The 15,119-nt window shown below is 41.0% G+C and overlaps 1 protein-coding gene across 1 annotated transcript in view; it reads left to right on the forward strand.

The window, feature by feature from the left end:
• Positions 1-34: 34 nt before the first annotated feature.
• LOC119063924 (armadillo repeat-containing protein 3-like) overlaps positions 35-15,119 on the forward strand; it is a 77,634-nt gene continuing 62,549 nt past the window's right edge. The window contains exons 1-3 of the mRNA XM_053654719.1: positions 35-156; positions 4,613-4,807; positions 7,850-7,898. Coding sequence (XP_053510694.1) covers positions 35-156; positions 4,613-4,807; positions 7,850-7,898 — 366 coding nt within the window. The remainder of the gene's footprint in view (positions 157-4,612; positions 4,808-7,849; positions 7,899-15,119) is intronic.

A 15,119-nucleotide genomic window follows, 5' to 3' on the forward strand; every position in this document is an offset into this window, starting at 1 on the left:
GCTCTAAGGGGTGGGACTCAGGTTAGAGGGGAACATGTGTCACGAGGAGGCAGAGGTACCTGAGAGCTTTGCAGATCGTCCGCGTGCTCCTCTTGTATTGCTGCCGCATCAGGCCGTTGTCGTCTGCGTTGGCTCGCGTCCCTTCCATATACGGAGGTAAAGAACTGTGAGCTGCCGGTTCAGGCTGAGCATGGTTCTACTTTTGATGGTGGTTTTTTTTACATTTGTACTACTTTGGAATATATGTGTATACTTGCATGCTCTGTGCCTCTTAGTGTTTGGCAAGTTAATAACTCACTTGCCTCTGCACAAGGTGCATTTCAGTCATGCACACCAAATTCTCATGGAGACTGTTGAATGGGAGTCGGATACGTTATTCACTGAGTGAACAGCCTTATACTTTCACGTGTGTGGAGTAAAACATGCCAGCTCTGTAGTCTTCACAACACACATGTAAAAGATGTACTGTTACCTCTACTTTTACTCTGAGCGGGGAACAAAGCAAGGAAACAAACAGAGCTGGTCTTTGAACCCAGATCTTTCTGACTTCATCACTCATATTCTTCCTCATGCTATGCTGCTTTTAAACGGTAAGTCGTTTCACTGCAAAGCAAGTACAGTGCCCCCACTGGGAGTCAGGTCTCTAAATAAGGATGAGGTGGATTGGCCACAAAGCTAATGGCACCTCAACCTCGGTTCCTCCTTTGTGTGGGCCCCTCCGAGACCCTGTGCCCACTTTCATACTGTTCCCGATCAGGTGCAACAAAACCTGCCCCTGAGGCCAGGTATGCAACTTCTGATGATGTTCACGGAAATGTAAAGAGTTGATATGAATTGAGTTCTAGTTAACAAATCCTACTTGGGAAAACCCCATTCTTTTTAAATAAATTGGAGCACTCATGGTGGTGAGAATCGGCAATGTTGTTTTTTGAGAGGCAGTCCATGCGTGGTGCTGGGAGCTGAGAACATGGCAGGAGAACTGTGTGGGGACTCTGAGGGCTGGGCCCCCACTGAGTACGTGTAGAGCAACTGACCTTGGAAACCAAGAGTTGCAAACCGAGGTGGGTCACCAACTAGAGACTCAGTTTAAGGGAAGCTACGAGGCCCTGAGTGGGTTCTGAGGAAATTCTTCACTCGCTTCCTGCTAAGAAGATGGGCCGTGAGACTGTCAGTCTTGAGTGTACTTAGCACAGAATAACCTCACGCTGAAACCTGCTGACCTTCCAGTCTTGAAGTTTTCATGTACTCAGGGATGCATTATTGTCCTGGTGTCTCCGTGTAACAATACACACATGGAGTGTCGCCAACCTAAGAAGTTCATTGGAGCTTTGTTATCCAGAGCTTTTGTTGAGGCTTCATTAAGGAGGCATGGTTGACTGAGTCATGGCCCACATGGTTACGTTCAGCCTCTAGCCTTCTCCCGTCCTTGGAGATCAAACTGGTCTGTGGCTCAAAGTTCCAACCCTCTAATTATATGATTAGTTTTTCTGGTGTGGCCAGTCCTCACTTTAAGTCTTTTCATGTAAGTAGGGACCCCACACTGAGCCATCTCTTAGGGTAACCTATCAGGTGTCCATCATGAGTCATTTCATTAACATAAACTATTAGGTGTGGCGTAGGGGTCCACTGTGACTAACAACACATTCCTATTACTTGAGACATTCCAAGGGTATAAAGGTGACTCCCAGGAACAGGGACAAAGGCCAGACCTCTCTTTGAGTAAAGAAAATTTATCACTACATGGCATCTTAGAACTGGCAGGTTGGTGTCCAGGACAGACAGACTGCATCTATTTCCCTAAGTGTATATTTAAGGTCAAAAACCAAGAAAAAATAACTTGGGGCTTAAGGAGGTTTTAGTCTTCAAATGCCATCAATACTTTTTTTTTGTCTTCAGCTACTTGAACTTCATGGTATAGACTGGGAAGATTTACTATTACCAGACACAGAAGTGAGAGATGACACCCCTAAATAATGACCAATGCCGTAGCACTTAGTTAAACCACAGATTACAGCAACTTTCCCTTACCTTATTCTGGTGGTTCATAGTTTAAAGGGCTTCATGTATCTTATCCCTTAGATTGTTAGTCATAATGTAAAAAAGAGTACAAATAGTTTAACAATTGAATGACAACATAGTAAAAAGATTATTCAATTTTTCCATTCAAGAATTAGGTTTTACTAGAATTCATGTTTACAGCACTGCAGAAGCATCATTTACATGACAATTGATATGCTAATTTAGATTCATCTAGGAAATCTGGTATGTGGCAATCCTTTGTTAATATAGTTAAAGGTATTTTGCTCATTTAGAAGTTTGAAAAAAGTTTTAGCAGGATAAAAACAAATGACTATGCCTCCTATATACACAAGGGAGACCCAGGAAAACTGAGTGACTCCTGAAAATTTAAAACTTAATAGACAGTATTTTTTTTCTCTAAAATCAAGCTTAAGTTAGTGTCACATGAAAAAATTAAGGTAAAGCAGATAAATGAACTTTTCTTCTTGGAAGAAGCTATTTGTCATTTAAGCAGAATATTTACCCCCCTGTCCCCTAGGTAGGCAGAAATTTTTTCATGTCTTTTTTTGAGAATGTGTAAAATTTTTTTTTACTTCTACTATTATATCAACCTACCTATCAGGAGTTTTCAGATGCAGAAAGTGATGTCCTCATCATTTCCTCCTTTAAAATTTCTGTATTTATATTTTTTACAAATTCATACTCATCTAACTAAAGAGGTTTAGCTTAATACCACTTGATAAAGAAATCACATTTATATTGGGAAGGTGATAAGTGTAGGCAGGTAATGTTGATATTTGAGGGGACTGTGAACATCCAGGTGGAGGTGTCCAGTAAGGGGATGGATACATAAGCCTAGAGCTCAGTATTGGAGGCTGATTTAGAGCTGAATATATGGCAGTGAAATCACAAGTCTGAAAAAGATCACCCTGGAAAAGCATATAGTATGCAAAGAGAGCCGGGACAGATCCCTGGGAAATATCATTTACGATGGTGTGAAGAAAGACCTTAAATAATAGTCAGGAAGGTTAGGAGGTCGAGAGCAAATAGTACCAAGGAAACCAAGGACGGTGTTTCAAATATGAGGTACCACCCTGAGTGTTATATGCAGCAGTGATGTCAAGGAAGATAAAGACTAAGAAAGAGCCAATGGATTTGGGTAATTTTATTGGTGGGAACAAACTAGATGAGTATAGTTTGAAGAGTGAATGAGAGGTTAAAAATGTGGAAGTATCAAGTGCAGGGCACTTTTTTGGAAAGTCATGGTCAAGAAGAGAAAATGGCTTGATAGGTAGAAGGAGACACAGGACTGAAGGAGGGTTTTTTCTGTTTTTCCAGTTTTTGTTTGTTTGTTTGATTTTGCACGAGGCACAGAAGAGACGTCACATACACTGAAAGGGAAAGTCTCGGAAGAGACAGAGAGGTTGGATCCGGGGGTGCACTATTCAAGGTCCAATCAGGAGACAAGTCGCATGTTATTTGACTGTAGAAAATTTAGTACAAAGAGTTGCAAAATATATAAAAAGCTATTTATCAGGTAATTTAAAAGGTGAGAGGAGACATAAAGGGACGTGAAAGTAGTAGCAGTAAAAATCATCACTCAGGGTTGGAGGACCAACGGAAGCAGGTGGGAGACAGAGCATGTCAGAGGGATTTGGGGGAGGGAGAGATTTTTTTGCAAAAAATCAGTGTTTTATGAAGATATCCCTTAATCTGAGCTTAATTAAGTAGAAAAGAAAGAGTATTCCATGTTACACAGGCATGACCTGCAACTAATAACCTCTTAAATATTCGTTGAATAGATGATGAAGGAACGGAGTGAGCAAACATCGAGAGGACAAACTATGGAAACAATTGGGGGGGCAGTAAGTTTGGGGCCTGTGTCGTGGGAAATAAGCCTCAGGAAAGAATAGGGATGGGCAGGCAGCTTTGAACGCCAGGCTAATGAGTTTAGAGCATATTTTAGGAAGCCAGTGAAATCTGAGGAGGGAAGTGACACAGGACAGGGAAGATTTCTGGACGGTTGATCTGTCAATGGTCTGTAGAAAAAACTGGAAGCAGAGAGAAGTCGTTAGGAGGCCCTGGATTGGGGTGACAGTGAGATCAGAGGGGGCAAAATAGAGGATAAAAACTTTGGCCAATTGACTCAAGCGCTGATTGGAGTTGGTGGAGAAGGAGGAAGGGAAACTGAGGTTCTAGGCATTTGGAAGGAATGGCAGAAAGAGGAAAAGAAACGAGGCAAAAAGAAGTTTTGAAGGGAAGGGATGATTCTGCGGGGAAAGGCTGGATACTGTAGTAACCTGGGCGGGATACTGTAGTATCCAGTAGAAAGGTGGGTACAGCGGGTTTGCAGCTGAGCGAAGTCCGGGCAGCGCGGGGCTGGGAGCGGCCTGCACCGAGACCCCGACTGGGGTCCGCAGTGGGGAGCGCACCGAGCTTCTCGGGGTCTGCAGGTCCGGAGCCAGCCCTCCGCCGGAATCCGAGCCGCACCGCCTCCCGGTTCCCAGTTTTCACCTGGGGTGGACCTCAGTGGCTAGGAAGAGGATTCCAGTGTCTATCCTGCCCCAACTCAAGGGACTCTTTGGAACCGAAGGATAACGCCGGTAGAGACCGCGACCCCCGCGGGCCGGCGAGCGCGCGCTTCCCCGCCCGACGTGCGTCCGCGGCCCGAGTCGCCTAGCAACCCGCGACAACAGCCGGACTGGGACTGCGGTGCAGGCCCCAGCGGTTGCGGCGGTTGCTGTTCCTTAGGTCTGCGGAGGCGCAGCTCCACGGGGTCTCCAGGCAGGTAAAGGCAGGCGGGCGGCTGCCCCGCTGCCCCGCGGGGTGGAGAGGCCCCAGGCAGAGGTCCCAGCTACACTTGGGGGCGGAGGAGGTGCCGCGCACGTGCGGACATCAGGGGCCCCCGGAGGGTCACCTCCATTAGGCTGGAGGAGGGGTGGGTTTCGTAAGCTGCCGGGTGGGCTCCACGTCACGGGCAGCACGACTCAGACCCCAAGAAGGGACATGAGGGGTTCAGATTCCGATACTTGACTCGGGAAGTGGGTCTGCTCTAGCTCTCCTCCTCCCCTGCAAGTCTTCTCAAAATGAATCTCCGCGTTAGCAAGTATTTAAGATCGCCGAGGCTGAAAGTTCACGAAAGAGAAATACGAATAATCAATAAACTCATTGAATCAGTTTGAACCCCATACCCAATGCGATGAGGTTCAAATCTTTTAGTTATTCTGCAGCTCAGGATTTATCCTAAAGAAACAGTTGAGAATGTGGATGATGCCTAAGGATTCACTCATTTATGTCTAACGTTCATTGCTGCCTCGTCCATTATTTCATAACACTGGAAACAAATGCTTAACAATTGGAAACTGCCTGGACACACAATGGATTTTTAAATATCGTTTTAAATGACATGATATGCTGATCCATTGGAGAGGACTGGAGCAATAAATGAGACTGAAATTTAAAATCCTGATCATCAATTTAAGACTTTATTAGGAAAATGGTCCCAGGAAGGGAAGTGGAGAACAGGGAATAGAAATCCAGGGAGGATGGTAAAGTCACTGTAGAAAACTCATGCACAAAAGGAACTATATCAAAATACTGTTTTCTCCCAGAGCTTATTTCTGAGTGATTTTCGTTTTATTCCATGTGATCTTCTCGGCTTTTATAAATTCTCTATAGTGAAGTGTATTACCTGTATAAAGTGATACACTTAAAAATGGGTACAATGGTAAGTTTTATGTATATTTTACTGCAATGATATTAAGACAGGTGGTAAAATAGGGCAAACAGGTGTCGTTTGCTTCAGAAAGTCAAAAAGATTTATCTTCTTAATTCAACATCTCTGTAGCGTTAAAGGAAAATCTTCAAAGAGTAAATTAATATAAGGTAACTTCATTGTCTCATGTTCATTTTAAGTGAAATGGGTGTACATTTTTTTTAAACATTAGGGTCATCTCAAAGGCTCCTTGTCCCTGGCCTGTGCCAGCTGTATACTTCCTCCCCGGTTAACAATCACACCCATACGGTGATTAAGACACGAACTGAACATTTCCTGCTTCACAGCAGAGCCCAGGACCAGCTGCATCACTGTGATCCTGTATGTTTGGACCCTCCAACCTCTGCTCTCTTCAATCTGAAGTTACTCAAAACCACTGTGCTGAAATAGGAAAAACAGTTTCCTCAATAAAAATCAGAGGTCTTGAAGCAACTTGATGCCGGTGTAGTTTAATTGCTCCCCAAATATCCACAAGGAGTTCTTTTGTTAATTCAAGACTGCTGTATTTCAGAATTGGTTATTAAGAGCTATGAAATCTCCTTTTCAAGGGGTTAATCATGGGATAGACTTTCATTTATCCAGAATAGTTTCTGCTTGAGTGAAATATTATGGGTGCAACATCTACAGTCTGTGTGCTTTTTAAAGCACCTATGAAAGATGTGTGAGACTAAAAAAAAGAGTCTAAAATATGAAGATGGGAAAATGAATGTTAAATGTTTTACATTAATATTAAAATATGATTACATTTGAAAATAACTTCCTCATTTTGAAAGAATTTTCAGGTGCACAAACTGATTGCTGAGAGGTTTTAACTGCAATGTTTTAAAACAGTTTATGATGAAAATGATATATAATGGGGGATGTTGGTACATTTTAACTTTTTAATACCTTGGACACAGTGTGAGGTGGTGCATCAGAGTAAGCTTGCCCAGGCCATCAAATACCTCGAAAGTTATGTAACCTGAAGTTAGACACCTGAAGTAGATGTCTTTCGGAAGTCCCTGTGGGTTTCTGTGAACATGTGGCTTTTTAACATGTGTGATAAGTTCTGGTCCGTGTCTCTAATGCCAGGTGCTGCTCTTCACCTTTGACAAATCATCTGAACTGACCCTGGCACTGTAGATTCTCTCCAGGGATTTTCTTTCTCAGGATTTCTCTTGAGACTGGAGTAATTTCCTTGAAACTAGAAAGTAAATCAGAAATTGCCTAATGCCAAACGTAATCTCACACGTTCTCTCCGGAGAAATTTTGAATATTTCTAGTGTTATTCGAACAGTAACCAACATCTTGGAAAGTTTTCTGTGCCCAGGTGGTGTTATTCCTCTGTGCTGTATCAACCATGTCTACTATTTCTTTGAGTTTTTTTCCACACAGGCATGGACACATGAGGGCAGGTAGAAAAGGGTCTTGCAAGGAGTAATTGTGATTTCCCAAGAGTGCATTTCTTTGTACTTTGAACTCTTAATTACTTTTCATTAAGCTATAGATTATATCAGAGAAAACTTTGTTATCTGGGAAGATGACAAAGTGTTCATCTGGGGTTGGTAGAACTTGGGTATAATTCACAAAATCCTGACTCCCAGGAAAAGTGGAGTTAACTATTTTTATGAACGCTGAATGTCTACTAAGCATTCCTCTAGGTACTCAGGATAGCTCAATGCAAGAAAGCAGACAAAAATCCTTCTCTTTGTAGCAAAACATTCGTGCATCTCTCAAAATAACTTGGACTTCATCTCCCAAGCCCTACGTAAGTGAGCAATCAGCACGGTAAATGAAAAGGTCAAAGTCATGTCACTAACATATTCTCTTCCTTTCCAAACTGAACGCCAGGACTAATGGCCAACAATCTTATCAATCAGTTACTTTAAAATTATGGTTTGGATAGGGAGGTAGGTAACATATTTGTACATGTGCAATAATTTCTGCATGCATCACATAGTCTTTAGGGGGTAAAATTTAAAGGAAATAAACCTCATAAAGACATACATAACTGAGAAATTTTTACATATATAATATATAAGTGACACTTTAACCATTTATTGCATCTTTTTCCAGAATGGGTAAAAAGGTAAAGAAGAAAGCAGAACCTCCTCCTAAGGATGTGGTAAGCTTCTGATTTGAATACTAGTAGCACGTTAACAACCAGTTTTAAAAATAAATTGTTCAAACAGTTTGGCAGGTACCAGTGTACACATGAGTACACAGTGGCAGAAGTCCAAAAAAAAACTGGTCAGAGGAGATGAGTCAGAGAAATCTAACGTTATATAAACAAACAAACATTGTCGTTACATAATTAGCACAATTAGAGAATGATTATTAGCTTTTCCAGTATGTGGATGGCATGTTTATAAGCCAAGTTAATAAATAAATAGTGTTGGTTTGTTCTTTTAAATACTTGACATTTGTCAGTCTATCATTAATGTTAATTACCCAAGTGCATTTTCCAAGTTAACTGGAAGTTATGCTGTGGTTGTTAGACATGTACACAAGGTTGTTGGAAGGTAACCCTTTGGACATCAGCTGTGTTCTCCAGTTCTGTGGATAAAGAAGTCTGGGCTCATCATCATTTTCTATTCCAAATGCTGAAGTAATACATTCCTTATAACAAAGCCCTATTGCTTTCTCTTAAAAGCATGTTTTTTTATCTCCTCTCTTTACACTTTTTGAATTACTAGAAGATTGTGTTTAAAATAAAAAAAACTGACCTTGGAGAATTTTCAGTTTAGAAAGTTGTTTTGAAAGACATATGGTGTGATTTTCTTTAAATCAAACATGAATGGAAAAAAGTAAATACCATGTAGTCAACTCACTGGACTTGACAGTTTGAAGGAAACTGAGCTGAGTGTAGGAACCTCCCTCCAGCACTGGGGCGTCATGGTTACGGATTCGAGCCCCGCCTCTCAAAAACTGTGTGTGTGTTTAATGAAGTTGCCGAATTCGGACAAATTATTTCAGTTTTTCTTCATGTCTTCAATGGGAATTGTAATGTCCAACTCATTTTGGTTTTTGTATGAGTTGTTGTAAAATGAAATGAAACACAATAAAGTTCTTGGTGCCTGGCACATAGTTAACACTCAGCAACTAAGATTTAAACCATGGCAATCCTGTAGACTCTGCTACACACACACATCCACATCCACAATGTAACTACTGACATATGACACTTCAATGCAGTTGGAAGCCCCTGTCTGCCCAGGTCTAAGAAAGCTTTGCAGAGAAGGTCATTGTGGTATCCCGACGTATTTTATCAGCCTGGCTGCTTTCCTTCAGATGTATTTTAAAATACTATAAATTCTCTTACTTTTTTAGTGCATTCTAGGTTTGCATTACCTGTCTTTGCTGCAAAAGAGCCTTATTGACATCTTATTACTAGAAAGTGGACTCATGAGCACATACTTGATGACAAACACTTTCTGATTCAAGTTAGAATTAAGAGACTATTAATCAATTGATATATTTGTCTAAGACACCTTTTGTAATTTTATCATGTCTCCCTGCTATTGTCCTCTGTATCCTGATCCTTGGGGAGACACATGGAGACTTGAGAGACCATCCCAGTCCTAGTGTTGACAAAGTCTAGCTCCACCTCCTCAGTTCACAGCAGCCCAAGGCAGCGTAGCAACCACCGATGGCCCTACTACTTTTCCCAAGGGTCTCTCCGCCTTTTTCCTATTCTGACTTTATGCTAAAAAGTAACAGAGTAGTATTAAAATATCTAATCACTTTTATATCTTGTAAATTCTAGTACTTTAAAACAGTATACTACAATTTAAGGTATCTGAAGTTGGAATTTGTTACAAGGTATACATCTTCAAAGTCTAGGCAAGGTTTGATGTAGAGTATAAATGAGAACCAGATTTTAAAAAGAGATACATAACTGCTTGAGAAATAAATTTTTCTATATCAACTAATGGTAGTTTTGTACTTAAGATTTCCTGAAATCAGTACTTCCAAAGATTTTTATCCACCCCCCATTTATAAACTTTTTATAGAAGCATAATACACATACAGAAAAGTGCACAAAAAGATACAGCTCCATTGGTTTTTGTACAATGAACACACCCAGGTAGCCAGTGCCCAGATCAAAAAACAAGACGTGAGCAGTCCCCCAGCAACTCCTCCGGACCCCCAAGGACTCCAATATCATCACGTGGTGGGACCGGTATTGGAACCATGTAAATGGAACCATGAGGAGTTTTCTGTTTTGCCTGACTTCTGTTGAACAGTGCGTTTTTGAGATTTAGCCATACTGTTGTGTATAATTATGACTTTTTATTGCTGTATAACATTTCCTTGTATGAAAATACCTCAATTTTCCTGTCCATTCTAGCACTGACACAGAGTTTGAGTGCATTCCCACTTGGGGAATTATAGATTGTGGAGCCATGAATATTCTACTGAATGTCTAAAATGTTTATTTTCAGTAGTCTTTCATCTGCTGGTTAAAATGGGTAATAATAGGGTCAAAGAAAAGAATGTTCAGTGATATGGTTAAAACAAAAAGCTCTCCTTATTTTTCTTAATATTTTTCTTTTCAAAACACACAATAATACGTGCATATGTAGTTTCCTGATCTCCATTCCTTCTCATAAAAGGGAAAACTAGCTAAGAAGATGGCTATAGGAAGATATGGCTTAAACAACAAATAGAACTATATTTTGCCTGCCCAAATTATTTCCACGTTTGACCGAAAGGCTGTTTGTGCTATTGTAACACAAGGCAAACGTCCTGTGGAGTGACTGCATTAAAAATCACTAGCATAAATGACCTTAGTAGGCAATATTTAGTATAAGGCAAGATATTCAGCAACAAAGGCTCTGGAATTAACTGTCAGAATCTGAATCCTCACTCCATCTATCACCCACCATCTATGATCCAGGGCAATTTTCTTTTCTTTTTTTAAGTATACTTTATTGATTATGCTATTACAGTTGCCCAAATTATTTTCTCCCTTTCATCTGCCTCCTCCCTGTACCCCTCCCCACACTCCAACATTTGCACCCCCCCCTTTGTTCATGTCCATGGTTTGTACATGTAAGTTCTTTGGCTTCTACATCTCCCATACTATTCTTAACTGCACCCACCCCCATCTATTTTGTGCCTACCATTTATGCTTCTTATTCCCTGTACCTTCCCTCCTATTCTCCCCCTCTCCCTCTCCACTGATAACCCTCCATGTGATCTCTATTTCTGTGATTCTATTTCTGTTCCAGTTGTTTTCTTAGTTTTTGTTTTTTTTAGGTTCAGTAGTTGATAGTTGTGAGTTTGTTGTCATTTTACTGTTCATAATTTTTGATATCCTTCTATTTCTTAAGAAGTCCCTTTAACATTTCATATAATAAGGGCTTGGTGATGATGAACTTCTTGAACTTGACCTTATCTGGGAAGCACTTTATCTGCCCTCCCATTCTAAATGAAAGCTTTGCTGGATAGAGCAATCTTGGATGTAGGTCCTTGCCTTTCATGACTTTGAATAGTTCTTTCCAGCCCCTTCTTGCCTGTAAGATTTCTTTGGAGAAATCATCTGGTAGTCTTATGGGGACTCCTTTGTAGGTAATTCTCTCCTTTCCTCTTGCTGCTTTTCAGATTCTCTCTTTATCTTTAATTTTAGGTAACTCAATTATGATGTGCCTTGGTGTGTTCCTCCTTGGGTCTGATTTCTTTGGGACTCTCTGAGCTTCCTGGACTTCCTGGAATTCTATTTGCTTTTCCAGATTGGGGAAGTTTTTCTTCATTATTCGTTCAAATAAGTTTTCCATTTCTTGCTCTTCCTCTTTCTCTTCTTCTGGCACCCCTGTGATTCAGATGTTGGAGTGTTTGAAGTTGTCCTAGAGGTTCCTAAGGCTCTCCTCATTTTTTGAATTCTTGTTTTTTCATTCTGTTCCAGTTGGATGTTTATTTCTTCCTTTTGTTCCAAATTATTGATTTGAGTTCCAGTTTCCTTCCCTTCACTGTTGGTTCCCTGTATATTTTCCTTTATTTCCCTTTATGTAGGCTTCATTTTTTTCTTAATTTTGTGACTGAGCTCAATGAATTCCTTGAGCATCCTGTTTACCAGTTTTTCGAACTCTGCTTCAGATAGGTTGTCTATGTCCTTACCGCTTAGTTCTTTTTCTGGAGTTTTGATCTATTCTTTCATTTGGGATACATTGCTTTGTCTTGGCGCACCTGTTACATTGTAAGGGGTGGAGCCTTAGGTATTCACCAGGGCGGGCAACCCTCTTTGCTGTATTGTGGTGCTGTCTGTGGGGGAGGGGTCAGAGAGGGAACAGTGCTGCTTGCTCTGCTCTCAGCCCACTTTCTGTCACTTCCCTTGCTTCCCGCAAGTGGATTGTACTGATTTACAGGTGAGTGGGTTTATGTGCGTTTTAGGACCCTGTGGGCCTCTCCAATGGATTCTCGTGTGAGGCTGGGAGTTTCCCTTGCCACAGCAACCCCACAGATGATTTTTTTACAGCCAGGGGTTTTTAGTCTTTTTCCCCATGGCCATTGAAACCTTGGGTTTTGTGGTCTGTTTTACTCCCTCATTGTTCCTCCCAGCTTATTTGTGTGAGAATGTGGGATCACCCACAAGGTCTGCAGCCTTGCCTTGCCAGGTATCCTCTCTGCCCCGCCTGCTGGTCTCTGCCTTTCCTACCACCGTGGATGAATGTTTCTTTAACTCCTTGGTTGTTGCACTTCCATGCAAATTATTCTCTGGCAGTTTTGGTTGTTCTTTGTTTTTTAATTCTTCTTTTGGTTGTGTGAGGAAGGGAAGCATTTCTGCCTATACCTCCATCTTGGCCATAACCCCTGAGGCAAAATTCTTAACCTCTGTATACTCCGGTGAGGATGTAAGGCTATGCACTTCACAGGATATCCACTTGATATCTACTCATAGGAGTGAGGGAAGGTTAGATCAGTACAGGAAGCTTAGAACAGTGCCTGACACCAGTTAGGAACTTAGTGCCGTTATCGTTAATGACATAGTTAAGGGCTCTGTCCCTCCTTCTGCAGAACTACAGAAGGAGGCAGGTGATCCACTGAAATTCCTGGAGGCCTAGTGTGTAACCGTCATGGTTCATGGTCACATCTTCAAGTTTATGAGCATGGCAACTTTATTCGTAGTATTTCAGAGGCAATTGAGCATCAGTGGATAAATCACAGTACCTAACCTCACAAGAGACTATGACCTGGCTCTGAAATATCAATGATTAAGTATCAACTGGACATTTATGTTAATGGGTCAGCAACTTCTCTCCCTAGTTAGGTGCTTATGGGGATCTACACCTGGTGAGTATTGAATCAGAGCAACACATAATAGTGTGTTCTCTCACCTGGGCAACCAAACCTAGTTCTTTGGAAGATTGGCATGTCTCCTGGGGTTTGTTTTTCCAGAACCTTCTTCATCAGCCTCACAACTCAACCTTTAACTCTTTGTCAGAGACTGCTGAAACTGCCACAGACTTCTTCTAGAAAGGAAGCATCATAGAGACTTATTTTCTTATATTTCTCCTTCATCACAGATAAACCACCATGAATAAGAAATACAGTACGAATTCATAAATAATGCACATATACAAAAGTGCATAAATATTTATCAGCTTGCTCACCTTGCTCTAAATGTTTGTTACCTTGAATTATGTTGTAAAGCAAACTAGAGGCCAAACTAGCTGTTTTCATTTAACCTTCACACTTCTTAGCATATTTTAACTGCTATTAGTCTCTACTAAAAGTTCTTACTAGAGTGGTACAGTCTACTTCCTTCTGTATCTGTTCCTCTTTTCCTGTGTAATTGGTTCCTCATGGTCTGAGACCAGTGATGTGGTCCATACCTTCCAATAAAAATCAAAAAGCCTTTTACTTGGACTTACCAACACTGTAAAAATCATTTAGCTGTCATGATTTGTCTACTTGTCACTCTGTTTAACTTTGTAACTTTGTGTTCTTTAGACTTGTGCTAATCCACTAACTAGCCACATGTGATTATTTAAATTTGAATCTATAATAATTAAACATATGCTATTAAAACTAACAAAAAATAAAAAGTCAGTTCCTTCGTCATATTGGACTTCAAGTGCTTAAGTGTCACCTGTGGCTGTGACCGCCACTGGAGAATGCAGAATCAGCATTTCCATCACCAGAGTCCTGTCGGACAGCACTGTCCTAGACAGTCTTGTTTTCTTCACAGACATATAAAGTGTCCCTATAAGCCTATGGCCTCTCTAATTGACTGAGCTTGAAATTCACAGCTAAACCAAAATGGTTGCCCTTTCTCTTTTTCTCTTTGTAAATAATTTTGGTTCATCATTTATTTTGCTCAGTGTGAAATTGTAATTTCACAACCAGCTTGTTGGTGACTGATTGTTTCTCACAGGAAAGCAGATGGGATGTGTAATTACGATGCAGTATTATTTATTTAGTTGCGTTAGAGCTATCATTTTATTCTCAGTGCCTTTTTAAATAAAGAATTGCTATAATGCTGTGCGCTCCGCAGGAGGAACAAATGCCATGCCAAGCTTCCCCTCTCTGCCAAACGTCGGTGCTCCTCCTCCGACAGCCCTTCAGTGCAAACACTCACGGTCTCAGTCTGCGCTTCAAGCTCCTCAGACACCAGATCACCTTTTCCTTAATGAGGATGGCAAAATACTGAAGTGTTTTCTAAACCCTTGAAGGATGAAAAGTACATACTGTGGTTGTTGTTTAAGTCTACTTTCATGCACCCTACTGCTTTGAGAATTGTAGTCATTCAGTGGAGATCATGACATATCCATGTTTCAACATAGCATAGTCTTCCCATCCTTATAAAATCAGCTTTAAAAATACTGAAATGTCAGAGGGCTCTGAAGTGAGAGTTCTAAAATGGAAGGGAAATCTGTTGTGAACGGGAGTTGGTGGAGAAGGTAATCTGCCAGATCACTAGGGAAACTATCTTAGCAGTAAAGCTGATCCAAGGCTGTGGTTCTCAGGGGTTCTGCACAGGGGCCAGGGGTCTTATGAGGGTAGGATGGGAACTGTGGACCCTCTCCCCACAATAATGCACACAAAAAGTTTTGCACCCAATTTCAGTGGGAGAATGTATCCCTAGAGCAGCCCACTGATGGTTCCGTGAATCGCTGAGAAACTTCTCTCCTTACACCAACAGACAACACACAGCTAAGGTACTTTAAGCCAGAATCATAAAAAAGAAGTTTCTGGATGTACTTTACAGATGTTTATTGAGTTTCCATTTCACAGATTTAGTCTAGGTAATGGAGATAGAGAAAAACATAGTTCTTTGCCTGAAGAAATCCATTCATTTGTTGGATCAATATTGTTCTACATCCTGGTCATACACATGAGAACA

This window comes from Artibeus jamaicensis, unplaced genomic scaffold (assembly GCF_021234435.1).
Source record: "Artibeus jamaicensis isolate MK-2021 breed Jamaican fruit bat unplaced genomic scaffold, CSHL_Jam_final contig_867, whole genome shotgun sequence".
Taxonomy (NCBI): Eukaryota; Metazoa; Chordata; class Mammalia; order Chiroptera; family Phyllostomidae; genus Artibeus; species Artibeus jamaicensis.